At 33.5% G+C, this 22412-nt stretch overlaps 1 protein-coding gene and 1 long non-coding RNA gene across 4 annotated transcripts in view; one reads left to right on the top strand and one right to left on the bottom strand.

Moving 5' to 3' along the window:
- The window catches only part of Dad (Daughters against dpp), a 74890-nt gene extending 55669 nt beyond the window's left edge, over positions 1-19221 (bottom strand). Inside the window, exons 1-3 of one of the 3 annotated variants that reach the window (XM_075291922.1) lie at positions 19126-19221; positions 14575-14875; positions 8240-9897 (exon numbers count right to left, since the gene is read on the bottom strand). In XM_075291922.1, the coding sequence (XP_075148037.1) occupies positions 8240-9404 (1165 nt within the window). In that variant the 5' untranslated portion in view covers positions 9405-9897; positions 14575-14875; positions 19126-19221. Of the gene's footprint in view, positions 1-8239; positions 9898-14574; positions 14876-18855 lie in introns of all 3 variants that reach the window. The other 2 variants (XM_075291920.1, XM_075291921.1) reach the window with 2 other exon arrangements.
- On the top strand, positions 7093-7666 carry LOC142222009 (uncharacterized). Its single transcript, XR_012718241.1, has 2 exons — positions 7093-7254; positions 7328-7666. It is a non-coding gene; the product is annotated as an uncharacterized LOC142222009 (long non-coding RNA).
- Positions 19222-22412: the final 3191 nt, after the last annotated feature.

The raw sequence follows: 22412 nt of genomic DNA, 5'->3' as shown, positions 1-22412 counted from the left end.
AGGCTTTGATGTGTAGAGAAATTTATGACAAATGAGAGTCAATGCTTCTCCTTCCTTTTCATTATAAGTGAATTAAAAAACGAATAAAATGAATATAAGTGAATTAAAAAATGAATAAAAGAAATTACAAAAGACTTGTGAAAAAGCAATTCAAATTGTACAAGGATAGAGCAAATGCTGAAGAGGAGTTAATTTCTAGAGAGAGCACTTTCAGTGATTTTGTGCTGCGAGAAGAAAACTGTGAAACTTTTGAAGATTTTGAGTTAGCTGATTTGCCCACTCCAACTCTAAATTTGAGGGAAAAACTGAAGCAGTGGTACATCGAAACATCGCCTTTCAGAAAGTGTTTGGAGAAGTTGCTCAGTATATTGCAGGAGGAAGGCCTGGACGTTCCGCCTTGAAGAAATAGTGCCCATGAAAAAGAATGAATTTTTCTTTAATTTAATTAAATATACATGTGGGGAACCCACATACTACTTGGTTAAAAATCGAGTAGGTTTTCAAATAAGAATTGTGACAACTAAAAAATAAATTTTCATTCTGTACATCTTTTTAACTTCAGAAGTTTAATAAAATAAAAAATAAAATTTTCTTATCAGATAATTTTATAACTGGTGACCCCGAACGTTTTCAAATGTCACGAAGAACAACAAGATCATCATCTGGACCAACGGTACCAAACGGATCAGTACCCAACGTTCAATTCCTCACAACAACCCCAACAATGAGCGCTGTAAAACTACCAAAATTTTGGAAACTTAATGCTCCTCTTTGGTTTGTTCTCGCCGAGGCCCAATTTACACAACATGGCATCACAACTGAATCAGCCAAAATGTTCAACGCTATCGCTGAAATGGACCAAGAGATCTTAACAATAATTAGTGACATTGTTTTAAATCAACCGGAAAATGGATACCAACAGATTAAAAAACGTCTGATTGATTATTTTGCCATATCAGAAGAACAAAGAATCCAAGAACTTTTAACGAGTACAGAATTTGGCGACAAAAAACCCTCCCAAATGCTACGTGAAATGCGTAACCTTGCTAAAAATGACGTATCGGACGAATTTTTAAAAACACTTTGGTTAAATCGGCTCCCATCACACTTACAGGCTACACTCATAGCATCACCGGCTTCACTCGAAGAACTCTCAAAACTAGCCGACAGAATCGCCGAAACCCCTAGCTTTTCCGAGTCAATCGTTACTAGACAAACATCTAGTCAGATAGAAACTCTGAAAAGACAAATATCGGAATTAACTACGATGGTAAGAGAGCTGAAATCCAATCAAATTTCAACGAGTAAAAACACATCACGAGTAGAGGGTAGAGAATCATCACGATACTGCTATTATCACCAAAGATTCGGTATTAATGCTCGTAAATGCAAACAGCCTTGCAGTTTTCAAAATAATACGGGAAACGCAGAAGCCGGTCACTAAGCGGCGCTAGTAATCGGCGACCTTCAACAAGCCGCCTTTTTGTTTTTGATAAAACACTGAAACAAAAGTTTTTAATTGATACTGGAGCCAACATTTCAGTAGTACCAACGTCATTTTTAAAAAATCCCAAATCATCAAAATTCAAACTTTTCGCAGCAAATGGAACGGCAATTACAACGTATGGAGATATTGTTTTGAGTCCTACGTTCGGTCTCAAAAAGAATTTTACGTGGAAATTCATTGTTGCCGACGTTAGTCATCCCATTATCGGCGCAGATTTTTTAAAATATTTTGGTCTGACCATTGATCTAAAAAGAAAAAAATTGACTAATAAGGAACAACAATTTGAAATTATTGGTAAGTTGCTAAATTTATCCTCGTATTCCGAAGTTAGGACGCTTATAAACTCATCGCCATATCACGAAATCATGTCAAAATTCCCTGATCTAACAAACCCAACTTCTACAAAGAACGTCAAACACTCAGTTCAACATGTTATTGAAACTAAAGGTTGCCCAGTTGCAAGTAAACCCCGCCGCCTACCACCAGATAAACTTGACATCGCAAAAAAAGAGTTCAAGTTTATGATGGAACAAGGACTTTGTCGTCCTTCAAAAAGTTGTTGGTCTAGTCCACTACATATGGTTCCCAAGAAAAATGGAGACTGGAGACCATGTGGGGACTACAGACGCCTCAACACACAAACAGTTCCTGACCGATACCCAGTACCGCACATACACGACTTTGGTCATGGTCTAAACGGAAAAACAATATTTTCCAAAATAGACCTAGTTCGGGCGTACAATCAAATACCAGTGGCACCAGAGGATATTCCAAAAACAGCAATAATAACACCATTCGGGTTGTTTGAGTTCATGTTCATGACGTTTGGCCTCAGAAATGCTGCTCAGACTTTTCAGCGGTTTATGCACCAAGTCTTAGAAGGACTGGATTTTTGTTTTGCATATTTGGATGATATACTCGTAGCATCAAACAGCAAACAAGAACACCTAAAACATATAGAGATTTTATTTCAACGACTAAATGACTTCGGCGTCGTTATCAATGTCGATAAATGCATTTTCGGGTCACAACAAATTGAGTTTCTGGGACATCTAGTTTCTGCTAAAGGCATCCGACCACTGTCCGACAAAATAAAGGCAATTCGTGATTATCCACTACCACAAAATGTCAAGGATCTTAGAAGATTTCTCGCTATGGTAAACTTTTATAGAAGATTTATCCCAAATGCAGCAGAAACACAAATTCCTTTAATAGAACTCCAAAAAGGAAACAAAAAGAATGATAGAACACCCATCAAATGGTCAGATTTATTAAAATCAGCATTCGAAAAATGCAAACAAGATTTATCGAATTGCACAACACTTACATTTCCCTCAGAAAACTCCAAAATTTGCGTAATGGTAGACGCTTCTGAAACAGCTATAGGTGGCGTATTACAACAACTTACATCAAATGGCTGGAAGCCATTAAGCTTTTTTTCACGTAAGTTAACCAAAACTCAAAAAAAGTATTCAACATACGATAGAGAATTGCTGGCCGCGTACACCGTTGTAAAATATTATCGCTACATGCTAGAAGGCCGTGAATTCATAATATTTACCGACCACAAACCACTCACTTTCGCCTTCACGAAATCCTCAGACAATGCCTCCCCTCGACAGGTCCGTCAATTGGATTTTCTAGCCCAATTCACTTCTGATATAAGGCACATTAAAGGAAAAGAAAACATAGTAGCGGACACACTATCGAGAGTAGCTACAATCAACCTTCCATCGCCTATAGACTTAGAAAAATTATCTGAAAGTCAAGGAACTGACTCAGAGTTACAACAGCTCCTCAAGGATAGCCAGTCAACCTCCTTAGTCCTGAAACCGGTTCCAATTCCTTCAGATAAAAAGAATATTTACTGTGATTTTTCTTGCGACAACGCCAGACCATATGTCCCAAAGGACCTACGCCGTGCAATTTTCGATTCCATTCACAACTTGTCACACGCAGGAGTTAAATCGACAATTGCTATGATAAAGAAACGATTCGTATGGCTGAATATGAAAAAACAAATAAAATCGTGGGTTCAACAATGTTTGGCATGTCAACGTTCCAAAATACATCGGCATACACGAAGTCAACCAGGTATTTTCCCTAAAACCACTTCTCGTTTCGCTCATATTCATATTGACATCGTTGGTCCATTACCTTCATCATGTGGAATGTCATATATACTTACATGTATAGATCGTTTTTCAAGATGGCCAGAAGCGTTGCCAATGCCAGACGTACGAGCAGAAACCGTTGCCAGAACTTTCTACGCAGGCTGGATTGCTAGATTTGGAATACCAGAACGTATTACTACGGACCAAGGACGACAATTCGAATCTCTTATTTTTAAGGAACTAATGATTCTACTAGGTTGCGAAAGAATTCGTACCACCCCATATCACCCTTGCGCTAATGGAATGGTAGAACGATTCCACAGAATTTTAAAAGCCGCAATAATGTGTCATAATACAACCAATTGGATGAATGTGTTACCGACGATTTTACTTGGATTACGTACTTGTTTAGGAAGTGAAGACGACTGTACGCCCTCAGATCTTGTTTACGGAGAAACTGTGAGAATCCCAGGAGATTTGTTGGTACCAACGTTGGACACGAGGCCAACGAATGAATTCATATTACAATTAAAAACAGACATGCAAGAACTACAACCCAAAGACATTAAATTCAAATCGTCTAATACAATTTTCATCCACAAAGATCTAAACTCATGTAAACATGTCTTTATTCGTGAAGATGGTGTGAAAAAAGCGCTACAGCCTCCTTACAAAGGTCCATTCTTAATTTTGAGCAAAACTCCCAAACACGTTACAGTCAGTATAAACGGTAAAGAAAAAACAATTTCAATCGATCGAGTCAAGCCTGCATATATCCCAAATAGTTGTGAGTCAGTCCAAATAGGTTAACCACTTTCAACTTCATTGGAGGGGGAATACTGTGGGGAACCCACATACTACTTGGTTAAAAATCGAGTAGGTTTTCAAATAAGAATTGTGACAACTAAAAAATAAATTTTCATTCTGTACATCTTTTTAACTTCAGAAGTTTAATAAAATAAAAAATAAAATTTTCTTATCAGATAATTTTATATACATAATAAATATGATTTTAATTTCTAATTTTACGCCTTTTTATTTGGTAAAAAAAGTGTTGACAAAATGGTGACAATGGACTGATTCAGTGGTTCCAATGTCTCCATATGGTTCCAAAAGTACCACCTAGTCAGTAGTTCTTGTGTCAGTAGTTCATTCTCAATGACAAGTACATGTTAAATGTCAATAGAATTTTACATTTCCTGGGGTATATTTGGTCAGTAGTACTGGCGACACAGTCAATAGTAAGTCAGTACTATTTCACTATTGACATTTCCTACAGGGCAATATCTTCAATATCATTTTATTTCTTCTTCTGGCAGTAAGCAAGTTGTCGATTTGAAAGCAAAATTGTTGAGTTTTGAAAAAATATTAATTAAAGTTATGGAAAATCGGGGAAAAACGAGAAAAAGCAAAATCTGGCTTCACCTCAAAGAAAGTGTTACAGAAAGTGAAAACTTATTTCTTGTAAAGGATTGCCACTTGGTATGAGCGATTGTAATAGTGAAAAAATTTGCATTGATTTAGGTGGGAGCCTTTCGAATTAAAAGAATCACAACTGTTGATTGGAAACAACGTCTCAAGCGGATAGTATGAATAATAATGTCATTGATATCAAAACTATTTTTCATAGCTTAGTACAAACCCTTGAAAAATGTCCACATTGGCTGGATATCTGTTTCTAACGAGGCCTGTACATATTTTAAATTTTGAATAAAACTGGAAGATGGAATCCGCTTTTCAAAACTATTTTTATTTAAATTTCTATTAATGTTTTTTTTTTTTTAATTTCTATTAAAGTAAAGTAGTAACGAGTAATTAATTCGAAAGTAACAGATAGTAACGAGTAGTCACAAGTAATTACAATTTACAACACTACTGCATTTATTTTCATCTTAAGCTGAGTACTATGTTCAGTTTTTCAAGCTGAAAACCAGCTTGTTTTCACGGTTACTTTTTTTAATTAACTAATTTAGAAATATAAAATTATTTGCAATCAATTCCTTGGATATTTCCATCCGTTATTTGGCAAGACTCGATCAAAATATAATCGTCTTCATAAATATATTTGTACTTTTAATTTAGTGTTTTGGTGAAAAAACCGAACATAGTACTCACCCAGTAAAAACAGCGTCGCCAAAAAAGTAGTGAAAATGTTCTGTTTGGATCCGGAAGTAGTGCAAAATCGGCGCAGAAGCGATGAATTTAACATGGGATTGTCATAGGACGGATGTCCACCATTTCAACCGCCGTTGCACTGAATTTGCATCACTTCTTACTGTGTGATTCAAATTCAGTGTTTTGGATGTGAATTAAAAAATATTGTCATATTTTGACAAATAAATAATTTTTATACATTTTTATGATTTTTAATGCATTATAACCCTTGTCCGAAACGTTTGAATTAAAATATTTTGAAAAAAATCGACAAAATTTCAATAATTTGTACCATTTTATTAAAGCTTACTCTGTTTTTAACCTTTTTGAAACAAAAAAATTAAATTTACCCATAAAAAAAAAGAAAAAAGCGAGTTATAAATAATTGAATTAAAAGAATTTCCTGTGGAGTTGAAATAGAGAACATCGTTGGGAGTACATCTTTTGGAAGTGCTTTTAAAGTTGTGCCTTTGGAAGAACTTCCAAATTTTGCTGTGCACCTTTATTGTAGAAGTTATTCACAACATGCAGCTATTGTGAATCCAGGAAATCCCAATTTTGTGTAAGCAGAGGAGAAACATTTCGGATTTTAATCATAAAACATTAAAAAACGGAGAGATATTTGAAATTCGTACTTTAAAGTCACGTTTACTTTAAAAGAATGATGATGAAATGGAAATAAAATCTGGGGTGATTTTAATAATAACGAAATTCGCAAAAAATAGCGTTTTAGTATTATTATACATTTTCAACTTAGTAACAAATAAATCGTACCAATAACGAATATGGATAATGGATAATTTATATGACTGATTTTTTTGATTTTTTTATGAAATTTTCTTTATGTGTATTAGTGAGATTTTGCTATATTTAATATCTGCAAGGATTGCCTTCGTTTGATTATTCATAAATTATAATACAAGGTATAACTAATTTATGTTTTAACAATAAGATTCAAAAAATTGTGAACAAAAGAAAAAGTAAATCGGTTTTTTCACAGTTCTGTATACAATTTCCATATATCACGCAATCGATGATCGACTTCCAATCATCGATTGATACGAGCAATCAATTCTAATTCTTAAATAATAACGAAAAAATTCTAACATGATCAAGAAACCAATATGTACACAAAACCAACCTCCATATGTAAGGAATACTAAATGTGTATGTGATGGAGAGAAAACGTGAGAGAAGAGAACGTGAAAAAGAGAAGAAGAAAAAAACGATTTGCAAAAACAAAACTACAATAAATTCCCCGAACCGCTTGTCAATACTCCTATCACAAGTTTACAAAGCCATTGAACAACGACGCCGACGACGCCAACTACAAAAGTGTGTATATTGGCGTCTACTCGAGTGCCAGAAAAGCGATGACTGGCGGCTAAATTCTTAACAAAGCGATTTGCGTAAATTTAGCAAGTGGCGCCAGGGAAATATACGCGTTGCCATTAAGTTCGCGTGGTATTTGTTAGCGCAGTACGTAGAAATATATATTTTTTTGTTTTATTGTTGGATTTCAAGTTTTTTATTGTTGATTTTTATTTTACAGAGCGTCGCCAAAATTTCCCAAAAGACGCATTTCAAGTATTTGAAATAGTTAGCCTTTTGGCTAATGACTATGTGTGTGGTGTTGGGTGCTATGGCACTCAGTTTTCGTGGATCTTATTGTACAAAAAAATTGTGCTCTCATATGAAGAATACAATGAAAAAATCGGAAAGAATTGATCCATTTGGAAACTCAGATTATAAATACATGAAGGGTATGGAGATATTATTGGGTAGATTAAATAGATTATGTTAATTGAAGTGGCCAATATCTAATTGATTATAGATAGTAACTTCTGGAATAGAACTAAATAAATCGCCCATATATTCGCATAATATCAAATCCTGGAATAGTCGCAAACATAATGGGGTATGTTCCGATATTAGGAATCGCAAATCGCAAAATTTTTGTTTGGCCATATTTTCTTAACCTTAAAACAATTAAATTTACAAGTTGGCTACATAGTTCTCTATAATAAGAAGTTTAAATACAAATTGAATTTAAGTCTTATAAGAAAACTAAATTCTTGCAATTTGTCATTCCGAATATCGGAACATGGGGAATAACATATTGAAATTTCAGCTTTAAGAATTTATTATAATATATAAGCTCCTAATTGACATGTTAATGAGAGGAGAAATATTTTTTGTAGGCCAACAAGTCGTCAAATGCGCTATATGAGGGTAGACAATCTCGGTCTTACATCCTCGATAAAACATGCTGGAGAATTTAACAGTGTGGTTACGAAGGGGCTTACTGGACTATGGTATTGGCAAAATACAAGGATGCCTTGGCAGCGAAATTTGCCGAGGAAAAGAGTGCGACATGGTTTTGCTTAATTACAATTCTTAATGTAATGTCTTATCTACATACTAATGTCATATAATGTGATCACGTTTTATCTGTAACACCTACCTGTTTCGAGGATGCGACACCAGTGTAATGGATTGCAACATACATACACTGGGTCGCGTTCGTTTGGACATACAGGTAAACGTTTCAGTTGTGAGGAATTGCTCAAATCTCGCCACAAAAATAGGCGACATACTATCACATAGGGTTCTTCGCCGAGTATTTCTGCTCGACGCATTAATATACAATTGGTGTGATATGTGGTCATGGAACTTCGCCCCGATGAACTTGCTCCGCCCATACTTGAAGTTATTACCGGATCGTGCCGCGATTTCACTGCCTTCAACAGTGATGATATTTGACGGGCCTTCAGTTGTTTCATTAGGGCATTGAAATAGACTTCGGCTTGAAAATTGCTTGCGTCTACGCTCTGCTTTTTCGAGCTCTCGTAATTTCGTTTGTTGCAAGTGGTATTGTTGTTGTTGACCGATGCATGGGGACTTGTGGTTGGGACGGCGGCAACGGAATTTGTCGAGCCAAAACTTGCACCACAACAATTCCTTAAAATTTTTGCTGCGGTTGCAGCAAATGAGGCCGTGGCCGATGATACGGTTGTGCTGGGAGCAGGTGCAAAATTTGTTGTTGGTGCAGATGCACCAGCACGCGAAATCGAAAGTCTCTGATTTGGCATCCGTTCGACTTTCTTGGTCAAGTGGTAGCCGCTGCTGTTGCTGTCCGAACTGTTCTCGTTCAATTTTTCGTAATCGTCGACGTACATGATGTCGCCAGTATTTACGTAATTGTAACCACCGTTGTTGGTGCTGCGCGTTGGTCTTCGACCATAGGATGCTGTTTCGGAAAGCGATGTTTCCGTTGTCGAGAGCGATGTTTCGGTTTCTCCTTCTGTGGAGAAACCCTGCTGCTGAGCTACCATCGAACAATCCAATTCGGCTACCGAACTGTAAGGCGGAGGTGGTGTACTCACTTGGGGACGCATCGACATCGAGGTGGAATTCTCGCCAGAGTCGCCGCAACACGATATCTGAGGATATTGGGAAAGTAAACATTGCTGTTCCTCCTCCTGCCGCTGGTGATACGATCCCTGAGGGTGGCGTTGAAGTGGAAGGCGATGCGGCAGTGGTGGCTGTCTGGTCATCCCACGTACAGGTGTTATTAGGTTTTTTGACGCATAACGCCATAGTTCTTTCTTCTCGCTTTGAAATTTCATGGAGAGACATTAAGTGTAGAGGTAACATCGATCTTATCCTATTTGCATTATTCGCATTGACTAATTTGTTGATATATATGGCTTGCTTTGTCTTCCGTAATTATTTTCTTTATTATAGTAGGAGGGTATAGTTGCTATTTTAGTTGCTCAGTTTAGCGAGAAATATTATGGTCATTTGTTATCGACCTCTTCACTTCTGTGGTTGGACACTATGTGCGGCGGGGTACTTCTTACACGACTTTTCGAAAATACAATATCGCGATTTTTTATTCTTTACAATTGAGCGCGCACAGTAGAATACTCTCTTAGTTATGATTCGGTCTGGCTTTGAAAGTAATATACGACACTTTCGACAAGAACTGCGATCAAGTTCACGAACATTTACGACGACAAGGTAACTACGAACGGTTTTTTTTAACACATTCTGAGCATCACGATACTCTTCTTGTTCCCGAATTTCATGAATTCACTGATATACGGTAAATGTATATTCCTGTAATTAAAGAACAAGAAAATAAATCAATAGGGGGAGGTGTATATTTGTTTACAACAAAGTTATTTGCCGTTTTTGATTTTGAGCCAACCAAAGTGATCGAAAAAATATCCAACTGAAATATTACAAAGAAATCGAATGGTTCTCAATGATTATATGAAGTATTTGGGTTTGTAGATGATTTTCCTATATAAAAATTCTTATTTTTTTCCATGACAGAATCGTTAATTGTTTAGTACATAACAAACACATACATTTTATTGTACAAATTTGAAAGGATTTCATATAAAACACAGGTATTGCTGATATGTCTTCTAACGATTTGCAGATATAGGGGATGACGTTGTTTGAAAAGGTTATACAATAAAATATGTGAATCTGAAGGTCTCATTATAGGAAAAAAGCAGTAAAACGCGTGTTTATATTAAATTCTCCTTGCGGCTAATATCAACGCCTATTTCTTTTCTAAACATATAATTTATTTACAACTTCAAGGGGACTTCATATAAAATACGCGTATCTCTGATTTGCCTTTTAAGTGTGTGAATATAACCATAGCGATAGGAGTTTACGTGCATTTCTTATGGGAAGCCCAAAATACGCGACGGAATACCGTGACGAATAGCGGCGTGGTGATCTATTCCAATTCCTTGTGGGAAACCGGATAGTGTTGGCCTGGCCTGGCCACGTGGAAATTCTTTTTCCTTCTCCCAAAGCAAAAAGTCTGCTGAAAAAGCGAAAGCAGTAACTGTTTGCTGAAATAGCAAACATTGTCTGTTATTTTTTAAGCTCGATTACACTAAAACGTATTTTAGTTTGGTTGAAAGCAATAAAAATGACAACTTAGGGGCTATAATAAAACAATTAAAACAATATTTTATGAATATCCCAAAAATCTGAATATTTATCAAATTGAGGCATAACAGCAAATAAAATGTTTGTTGATCGTATTTAGAAGCTTGTACTCGTAAGTATATTACTGGGCAAAAATATATCAACTACTGCTTTTGGCTCTTAATTATGCTTTGAGGAAAAATGTATAACCTAAAAATTTTATAATTTGTTGTTCGTTACACTCTGAAGTACAAAAATATAATAGCAGACATCGACTTCTGTTTTTTTGCAGAATTTTTTCTATGAGTGTTGAATCAACTCGACATTCCATGTTTTTATTCAACTCCAATGCTTAATATTGAAAAATCATGCTATATTGACATCGAAAACACTCGGAAACAAGAAAAGAGGAGATTTCTGCCGAAAAGGTAACTGTATTTGTTCGTCCCGAAAAACTTTTTCCCTTATCGATGTGGTTATGTTTACACACTAAATATTTCATTAGAAGATATCGTAGGTATCCCGTGATTTGATATGTATCCAAAAATGAGTTATACAATAAAAATATGTCAGTCTGAATGACTCGTTATGGGGAACATGATAGTAAACCCCTTGCTTTATACTAAACTAAAATGTACGATTGGTTGTACAACTAATTTCAATTTAAAAGTGTCCTTCTCGACTCTATTTCTCTTTCTACAGGTTTTGGTTCTATTAATTCTACCTTAGTTAACACCCTAAAGTGGCACCTTTTTTATCAAATCTAATTCAATATGAATGTCACATGTGAGCGGTAAGGAAGGGATGAGCTCTTCCAATCCAATTTATTACAATAGTAAAGGGAAAGGTGACAAATAAACCTGATTTCTTTTTAGAGGGGAAAAAATTCCCTTAATGCTATTAAAAATTAGAAAGGGGACAAAGTCATCACACCTTTTTCCATTATGCCTGGTTCCACAAATATTTTTTATTTCATTATTGAAAATGTCTAGTAAGTGGCGTCGTCTGGTAGCAACCACTAATGGAGTTACTTCGTGTTTTAAATAAACCGAAATACTTTGCGTGTCATATGCCAAAGACGAGCCATGCTATCCATGCAAACATTATGGTGGATGTCTGCAAGGCTAGGCTAGTTAGTTACTAAATAAAACAACAATGAAACAGCTACCATAGTACTAATGATGACGGTAGAGGGGATTTAACTTAAACGAAGTAACAAATTAAATCAGTTGAAGGTAGCTCAAATATTAGGCGCCAGTGGGCGCCACTGACGTAATAAAAGAAATAGCGAAAGCTTCTTCGATGTCGGTGGCGGCGAGCGGCGTCATGTATGGCGCCACAATCATTTCAGGCGCAAACAGCAAACACGACACGGCACAGTCATGTAGACAGACAAAATTTTCGATTCTCAATATATAAAAGTCCATCCAAAAGTGTATACACATATCAACCAACTCACAAATACAAATGGAAAGAAATCCCCGCTCTTCGACCATTCGGTTAGAGTAGCACACACACACACATATCAAATAGAGCACCCACCTGAATGCAATTTTAAATAGTAAGTACACCGAAGGGGAGGAAAATTCCTTTACATAGCTATAATACTCGCAAAGTGCAATAATGCATTTGGCTGAGTATATTTCTGATCTGAGAAATGGCATGACAATGTTAGTGAGCAACTTTTGTCATATATCTCACTCTATTTCTCTCTCTCTCCCCTATCTATTTTCTATAATTTTGAAAGAATATCATTGCATTTAAATTGTTTCTCTATTTTATACTTTTCATTCTGTGTAGCCTGTGTGTTATAGCATTCATAGTATTTAGATGAAAAAAAAAAATACTAACTTATTGAGTTTCCAGGAAAATATGAATTTAGATTTTCTAATTACACTTTGTATGTACATTTTGCTTTATAGAAACTACATGCAGCACACGATTAAATTATTTCTTCTATAAAGCATATTTCTTCTATAAACAAAGCAATACGGTTTTCTCAAATAAAAGTGCAAATAGGTATATAAAGAAAGATATACATAATTTTGTCAATTCTATAAATAGGCTATTTCTAAGTGAGTACAGCATTAAGGCTGGTACTAAGTACTTATAATGTGAAAATTTTCCAAAATATTCTTCAAATATTTAAACACAAACAATAATTTACGTTTGTTCGTATATTCAACTACTATTGTGTTTATTATAATGAATTCAAAATGAAAAATTTTAATGGATTTGTACGGTACGAATTCTAGAAGAATGGAAAAATACCAATACATACAGGTCGGAGGATCATTGTCATTGAAAGGTAAATCCTCATGCGAAAATAAAGAGCTTTTAAAAACTCTGAACCGTGTTCAATATTTAACGAGCTTTAGCGATGGCGAAGCTTTGAACCAGTTCCTGCGTCTTTTCGTGACAGTTGAGCAAATATACCAAGACTGCCCTTAAGACGATGCCGATTTACAAGGTGTAATCCCCGTTTACTCCCTGCACCCAGAGAAGGAATATGATCACCTCAAACATGTTTCAAGAGCAAAATGTTATTTTTGGACGGGGAACATGTAACATTTTTGTTGCAAAAATGTTATTTTCTCGAAAATTATGTATCTGATTTTGGCAACATTGTATACGTTTGCCTGAAAAGAAAATTTTTCGACAAAAATGTACCATGCTCACCGCTCAAAAATAAAATTTTGCTCTTGAAACAAGTTTGAGGTGATCGTATTCCTTCTCTGGGTGTTGAGTCATAGCGCGTACTGTTTCGATTTTTATTTAAACTATTTGAATCGATGCATGTCTGGATACAGCTTCACAGCGTTGATAAAGTTGACACTTTTGTACTTTTTTGATACTATTTAAGTAAAAAATTACCGTGGAATCATTTGTTAAAAGTACCGTGGACACATTTGTTACATTTTTTCAACCTCCTTAAATTCATAAATTAAAAAAAAAACTACAGACTTTTTGGACATTTCTCTCAAATCAAATAGAAAATTTAATTTCGATATCGATAAGATTTTTCATCCAACCTTCGTAAACATTTTTAGTACAAAGGGAAGAACGAAAAACTGATTCGTTTACAAATGTACTTTTTTTTTTCATACGTTGTACTAGCAGGAGACATTGGTTCATTTGAGCATTTTATGAATTACATCATTATTTCAAGAAAACCCCCATAAGCAGAAGGCCTTTTGGAAAAAAGGATCTAAAAAAGTACTTTTTCGTTGATACAGAACGATTTCAATACTACTATTTAGCATCCCTGCAGATTCCCCATGTACTGCGTTCTCTTGATTTGGACCCGTATCACATCTTTTTTCCAAACTTTTAACAATCGCGAATTTAGCTCTTATTAAAAACAATATTTTCGAAAATATTTTCTTAATCTAAACTAAACAAAAAAACATCAACATTTGTAACATTAAGGGTCTTTTCGAAACCGAAACTTTTTACTAGTATTTGTTAAAATTTGGCGTAAATCGTGGGGAGTATAAGATCACAAGCCCAGGAAACTATAGTAAAAAATTTGAAATTTGTTGAAAATTCTTGACTTTTACGCTATCATGGCCTGAGATATTTTGATTATCTCAAACTAAATAAAAAGTACATACTGTTATTTGTTAACAAATGATTTTTAAAAATATTTTCTCACCCCAGCAAATTGATATCTCACCATAGTAAAAAGTTTCAGTTTCGAAAAGGCTCTAAGAGATTATTTGTTTTCACTTTTAATAATTTCATTTTTCATTCGAAGTATTTTATGTATTCAGTTGGATAATTTTTCTCTATAAAATGTTATATTGGCAATTTTTGGTTTAAAAATTTTGAAATTGAACTTACATGTGATTTATTATTGTTGCTGAAGTTGTGTTTCGAATTTCAGCTTGCTTTGATTAAAATATTTTTCGATTTTTTTTTATTCAAAGTTGCGAATAATTGCTGGTTGATATGTTAGGGTTGGATATGTATTTTTTTTTTTGTTCTATGAACGTAACGATGATTATGTTATTTTTTTCTTTTGATATGTTTGGGATTTTTGTTTTTTTATCTTAAATTTACATTACAATCAAGATATGTATGTATGTTGTTACTGCTTCTAACAGAAGCACCGTTTTTTAACTTATTATTTCGTTGTTGGTATCTAAAATGGTAAAAATACGTACATAGGTTTTTAAAATTTTTGTCAGTTTTATTTGTTTTTGTCACCGTGCTGTTTGTTGTTTAGAATATTGATACGCAACAACAACAACAACAAGAATAACATCATTGAATGTACAAAAATGTTACGTGTTGTGAATATTGAACTTTTTCACAAAAAGTGTTAAGGCACAAACAAACACACAAGCAAATACACACGAAGAATACTAACACCCATAAATGAATAACAGAGATGCCACATCGGGTGTTGCACACTTCTTGACTGTTATATATTTCCCATAAAGAATGATATAAGAAAATTTGATATAAGTTTATAGTATTTTGAAATTAAAAATAGTTCCTTATAAGGTACACCCAAAAAGTCATCCGACTTCTAAGTAATTCTCCTTAAAGTTAAAGTTCATAATTTAGATCGTACAGAAATGTTCAAATACATTTCTAAAAAAATTTTATAAATTAATAAAATTTAGTTTTAGTAACGTTGTGCACTTTTGTCCTATTCCCTTATCTCATATGAAAGCTTTCATTCTTATTTCAAACGGATGAAAATTGAATTCGGTTTTTCTATTTCGGTCTAATGAGAGTCGAAAGTATATAATATGTATCAAGAATAAAGTAAAAAATAAAATTTTGATGAATTAGTTATAATTATTATTCGAGCTTTATGGACAAAACAAGATTAAGGAATATGATCAATTGTGTTATTGAAATGAAAATGCCAGATACTTGTTCTATTCCTGTTTAAGTTTGGGCGAGTGAACATTTTCATATTCTTCAGTATAGAACTGGTAGAAGACTCAATTCTAATCGAGAAAGCATACAAAAGTTATCCCCTTGCAAATCGAATCATATCTATTCCCACTGTCATCATCAATTCTTCATATAACTACACTGAAAAAAAATATTGTCGTGAGGTAAAAGATTTCATGTCTTTAAAATACGAATACAAATTTTGCTTAGCATAGAAGACGCATTTCTCTAAAATAAAGTTATTTTCCTTGTCCAAAAGTCGATAAACTTTTCAATGAAGTCATATTGTCCTTATAATTAAGTGATTTGACTTAAAAATGGGTATCTTAACATGAAAGAAAAAATTTATAGGCTAAGGTGAACTTGACTTTAATAATTCAGAAAAATTCTTTAAATTTAATGAAATTGTCTTTAAATTTGTTGTCTTTTTGCATCTTGACTACAAAGCAAAAAATCGTTCAAATATAGGACATGTTTTTCAAAACTTTATTTTAAAGAAGTTTTTTACTTCAAACATAGCATAATTTCTACTGGAAGTCGAGTCCTAATTTGGAAAATAAAGTTGCCGTTAACTCGTTTTTAAAGGACTTTGATAGCATATGAAGAAAAAAAGCTGAGAAAGCGAAAAATTAAAATTTGCTTCCTAGAAGCAAGTACACAAAACCTAAATTTAAAAGAGAATTGTGTCTTAAAAGTATCCTTCCTTGTATTCTCCGCTTCTTTGGCTCGGAATCAATACCAATTTTTTTTGAAGTAAAGACAAAATCTTTGGAACCGAGTATGCTTTTTTTTCAGTGTACAAATTCCTTAATCGAATATTTATTTCGTTTTGTTACTGTTCTAAAGCAACAACATGAGATCTATTTTTAGAGGCTATTGCTGAATTCACTTCATTGGTGAACAACCGAAAAATATCTTGTTTCTTTATGCAAAACAATTTACTATGATAACTTACTGAAACTGGATTTAAAGAGACAACGATTCTAGCGAATATATTAGTGTTTTACGTTACTTCTTATATTTCATATTAGCCTGATATTGAAATAAGCGATTTACGAACAAATGCATTATTTTCATTTATAATTATTATTCAAGAATACTGTTTCAATATCAGAGTGAAAATAACTAAAAACAGTTTTGAGTTACCAATGTTTCCATAATCTGTTTTTTGCCATATAGCAACAAAATGAATCACTAAAAAAGAAAATTTCTTTGAATCAAGAATTCTGCTGGAATAACATACTATGAAATGCCACCAGAATGATTTATCTACTCTGCAAATACAAGATGATACGAAATCAGAGCGCCGCATATTTTTCGCACGTGTAATAGTATGTTGGTAAAATCTGTTGATTTCGAATAAAATCTTGGACATTTAAAAATGCTACAATTTCCGCAACTACTGGAGCATGGTTAGAAATTTCTATTAAATATGGCAACACTAAACAAAAGAGTGCACATGTTGGCGCTCTTGTTCATTGGTACTTTATACTCTCTCATCTCTCTACATTTCAAACTCACAACTACAACTCTGTAACAGGCATTTAACATTTATGTGGGCACTGACACGAATTGTTTGTTATTGCCTCTGGTTGGTGGGGGTGGTGCTGGGGTTTGGGGAATAGTGTGTGTATGTATTATCGCTATGTTGAGCGACAATACCAAATACTTTAGGATTTTCACCGGTTTTCTACTATTGTTTATTAGCTCGAAGTGGGCAAAATAAGTCTTTAAAGCAAAAACCAAGAATAAAAACAAATGTAAGTTTATTTCATTGCCTTGAGGAGATTATTTGTTATTTGTTTTTGGATTTCTTTACCATCCGATTGTATGGTTATGTACATTCTCCGCTTGATTTGTTCAAAAGTGTGCTAAGAATTCCTAATAGAATTTGTATTGTTTGGAGCAATCGATATGAGTTTGTCAATATTTCGTTAGATATATAAAAACGTGTGCGCTGGTTCATTGTAAAGAAAAATGTATATTTTCTTTATCAACACTTAGCGATGAGAAAGGAGAGTGATATTAAAAAATGTTTATTCGTTTTTTTAGTGAAAACCTTCTTTTGTTTTTCCCAATGTCTTTTCGTTGGCAAAATTCGCTTTGATGTAGTTTGTGCTGTTTTTCTACAGAAACCAAACAAGAACCACAAAAGCACTCAGGAGAATTGTACAATAACAGGAAAATTTCAAACAAACAGTCATTTTTCTCGTTGTACTCTTCTCCTTTGCCCTGCTGTTCGATCATTCCAATACAAATACATTGGTAAAATATACGATTCATATAACTCAGGCACTTTGCTGACTACAAAGATTTATGTTGGAATGGGGGCCGGTTAGAGCGGCAAGAGGAAATTGGTGGCGTCCAATATGTTACGGCACGTAACTTAAATGGGTGATAAGAAACAAATAAAACACCAATCTCTCACACACATAAACGATGGCCCCAAGCGCCGAGCAACACCAAGAAAAATCCATAAACAAGGGAGGCGAGTCTATGATATGATGTTGTTATTGCCAGAACCAATTCACGTACAGATTTTGAGAATAAGAACAACAATGCTAACTATAATCTCTTTGAAACATTGGCTGGTCGCACTATAGGTATTTAATAGCAAAATGTAGGATATTTAGTCACATATACATACAGTTAGACACTATTTCTCTAACTGGCTCTCTGTTTTTCTGTCACTTGTTTCACATTGGTTCTCGCAAATGTTACGTGTTTGGTTGGTTGTGCTGTTAACTGGTATAAAATGTATGTGTGTGCAGGTGTGTGTGTGAGTATTTTCTGTTTGCAACGACAAAATATTTTTGCTTCTTGTTCTTCTTTTTCTAAATAACCAAAGGTATTAGCGATTCTAAAGAAATCCGGTAGTAGAGATTTCGCAGTATTATTTTTTTGCAAAAGAGGTGTTATTAATGTATTTTCTCAACATTTTTGGTTTGTTGTGGAGATAAATTTAGAATGGCGAAGAAATTATATTTTGTGTCGGTGTTTTTGAATTTCTTCAAACACTTTCTAAAAATCTTGATAATATACATAACACTCATTTTTTGCTAAATATTTTTAGTTTTCTGATTTATTTCCTTTTTTCTGTGGTTTCTTTTTGTATTTTTTTGTCTTATATCAAACACTAGTTCATCTATGTTTTATTTACTAGTTGACGTTGTTGTTGCTGTATATATTCATTTGAACACTTTACACACTCACTTTAAGGTATCATTAGATGTTGTTGCTATTGGTTTTATTACATATATTAATTATTTTTGATTTATTATTTTGTATTTAGTTATATATTTTTCATTATTCATTCTTGTACGGTTTATAGTGCAAAAAAAAAAAAAACTTGAGAATATGCACATACTACACTCTCGGTTATGATGATACCGTGTTCGCTTTGTACTTTAAGCCAGCTGAACTTTTTTGTGTTTTGTTTTTTTTTTCGTTCGTGGAAAAAATTAAATAAATTCTATCTCATACATAAGTTATAAAGAAGAATCTTTTTTGTCTTGTATGTAGTTAACATAACTCACGACGAGTCGATTATTCACGTTGTGCGACGGACTAGGTTCAAACGGCAACTAAATTGTATGTGATAAAGCCAAGAAATTTTTCATGTCCCCCATTCAATTGGATTTGTAATTCTCTCTCGCACTCACACACACAAACACACGAGAAACATTTAAAAATGCAGACAAATGTATCTGTCAGATACTATAGGAAAACGTCAAAATACATCTAGCGAGGAGATACAGCCAAAGAGAGAGAGAGAGAGAGAGAGAGAGAGAAATAGGCAAAGAGAAAAGAGAATGGAATTGAGACAGGGCTACCAGATTAGCCGATTTCGTACTTCAATAATAAGAAAGTGCACATTCTGTACCAATTATCAAATCAAATGGGACGGTTTTAGAAATTTTAATTTTATGAAAAAATAGGAAATTATGATTTTTTATATGTGTAGCTCTTTTGCTTTATGCAGGATTATTGATATTCTTTTAGATCCAACACGACGGGTATTCCACTTTTCGACCAATCGTCGTGGTGTCGAAAAAAGTAGACAAAATCGACTAGGTAAAGTGGACGTACTGAGATTAACAATTCTATAGTAAAACTATCGATGATGTGATATCACACTTGATGGAAAATGTCCGCAATCCGAATATTTGTTACCAAGTATATAAAATATATGTACAGTATATAAAATATATGTACAGTGCATATATAAAATATATGTACAGTGCACTCGAGGTAACGTGAACACCGATTAACGTGAGCACCGCATAGCGTGAACACGCTTTTTCATATGTTACACTAACTACTCCGTAACGCTGAAAAAAACGAAATTTGACGTTAAAGGCAGATTCACAATGCCAAGTACTACTTCAAATACACATACGGAATTTTTTAATGATCTACATTGTTTTTTTTTCGTGAATTTTAATTATTAATTTAAATTGCTTTATAATTCCATACCCACTGATATTTTTCCCATCTCGTTTTTTTTTTAATTTTTTCATGAAATGAAATTAAGTTTTTTTTTTTTATTGAAAAAAAAAACTATTTTTTATAAGGTTCCAAAGATTTTGTCCTTACACTAATGATTTTGGTATTTATTCTGAGGCAAAGAAGCGGAGAATTGAGGTAAGGATACCTTTAAAACATAATTCTCTTTTAAATTGTACTTTATTCGTCTTTAAAATAAAGTATTGAAAACCCTCTCCTATTTGTGAACGATTTGTGCATAGAAAAAAAAATTCACAAAAATATTTCCATTGAATTGAATTTTCAAAAATATGCAATTAAAAATTAAATTGATTCAACCAATATTTTAATTAAAACAAAAATCAATCACAAAAATTAATAGTATAAATTTTTAATTTTTTAAATTACTTCAGTGATTAATACTATATATTTCTATATTTCTGTGATTGGATCAATTTATTTCGTGATTGAATCCAAAAATGATTTGTTTGTGTGTGGTCAAGATACAAAAGGTCAACAATCTAAAGACGATTTCATTAGAGAATTTTGTCAGAATTATTAAAGCCAAGTTGACATTAGTCAAACAAAATTTTCTTTCATATAAAGCTACCCATTTTTAAGTCGAGTCGAAAGTAATTCTTGATGGAATTAAAGCGTGATATTGTGATTTATATTTTTAGCTGGAAATATCTGAGCGATCTGGTTTAGGTACACTGAAAACAAAAACTACTTACGCGGTATTAAAGATTACGCAACCTCAATCTTAGGATGCGCAATTTACACAATATTAAGGACAAATTTCTTTAAAATAATGAAATTTTATTTAGAATAAAGTTTATTATCTTTGCTTCAAAATATTTTTTATTCAAGTTAGTATACAAATTTTGAAAATTTGCGTCCCTCCGTTAAAGTCGTATGTCTTAGAGCTAAGGCAGATTTTCTTAAATGAAAAACATTTTTGATTTAAATAAATCGTCCTTAAATTAATTGAAATAATAAATATGTAGATTTAACGCTTCCAATATAGGCTGAGACTTATTCTGAAGATTTTGTATGTTTGGTTTAAAGTCTTTTTGGAATTAAGAAAAATTTTTTTGTTTTGAAGTATCTGTTATAATTTGGATTTTTAAATTGGCATTTGCTTGTATGTGAATTGCTTCAATAATATATCGCAAAAAGAGAATGAAAATTCCATAAATGAGATCTATATAGGTCCCTGAAAATGTTCTTTATTTTAAAGAAGCCCCATCTTTGACTCGGAAACATTACCAAAATCCTTAAGGGAAGATCAAAATCTGTGGATCGAAGCACATTTTTTTTTGAGTGTAGATGGATAGCTTACAATTTTGATGATACTTCTTCGTAATTACAATGAATATTGTTCATACATTTTATGAAGAAATGTTAACACAAAACGATTCGTAAACTATTCATAAATTCTCCATTCGCATGCTTTTTATATTCCCCGATGTAAATCCTTTCATTCATTCATACACAATATTTGTCGAAGCAAGCTTTTCGTTCGTTTGATGACAAAACAACCAAAATATTTCAAAGAATTTCTCCTGTGGTCTTTCATTCTCAATGTCAATTATTTGGGTCGCATAAAAGCATTTCCATTTGCTGGATTATGAACTGAAGAAATAAAATAAAAATTTAAATGATTAATGAATATTTGACAAAGTCACGTTCTTTGAAAGTTTCTTCCTTCTCCTTGACGATACACAGTAATCATTGTCAGCTTCAATTCACCTTCCTTTTAACGTAGAACGTATTAAATTCATGTCCCTTACTTTGGGGCACCATAGTTGTGTTTTTTTTACCATCCAGCATATTTTGGGTTATTTGAGTGTCGGTACAGGAAAGGTAGAGTGTCAATGAAATAATGATGGTTTCAGATATGCATTCACATTTTATGTTTAGCTCAATGCTAAGTGACCTCCTTTTTTATATTTTATATTTTGGAAGAAAAAATTATTTTGGAAGAATTTTATATTTTGGAAGAAAAAATTAGAATTAAAAATTTTTAAAAACTCTTTAGCGCTATATGAAGTTCTAGACAAACACACTTTAAGTAAAATTTACTCATTTGTCATTGAGCTTAATATGGAATCGGGCAGCACTCAGTGATAAGAGAGAAGTTCACCAATGTGGTATCACAATGGACTGAATAGTCTAACCTAACCTAACCTAACCTAACCCTACGGGAAATGGATCAACCACAGAACCGGTACAGGACTAGTCCCTGGTGTGTATCGACCAGTCCCAGTTCTGGTCAAAACGTA

This window comes from Haematobia irritans, chromosome 1 (genome assembly GCF_050003625.1).
Source record: "Haematobia irritans isolate KBUSLIRL chromosome 1, ASM5000362v1, whole genome shotgun sequence".
NCBI classification, from domain to species: domain Eukaryota; kingdom Metazoa; phylum Arthropoda; class Insecta; order Diptera; family Muscidae; genus Haematobia; species Haematobia irritans.
Note: the sequence above shows the minus strand (reverse complement) of the source record. Positions and strands in the feature narration are given on the sequence as shown.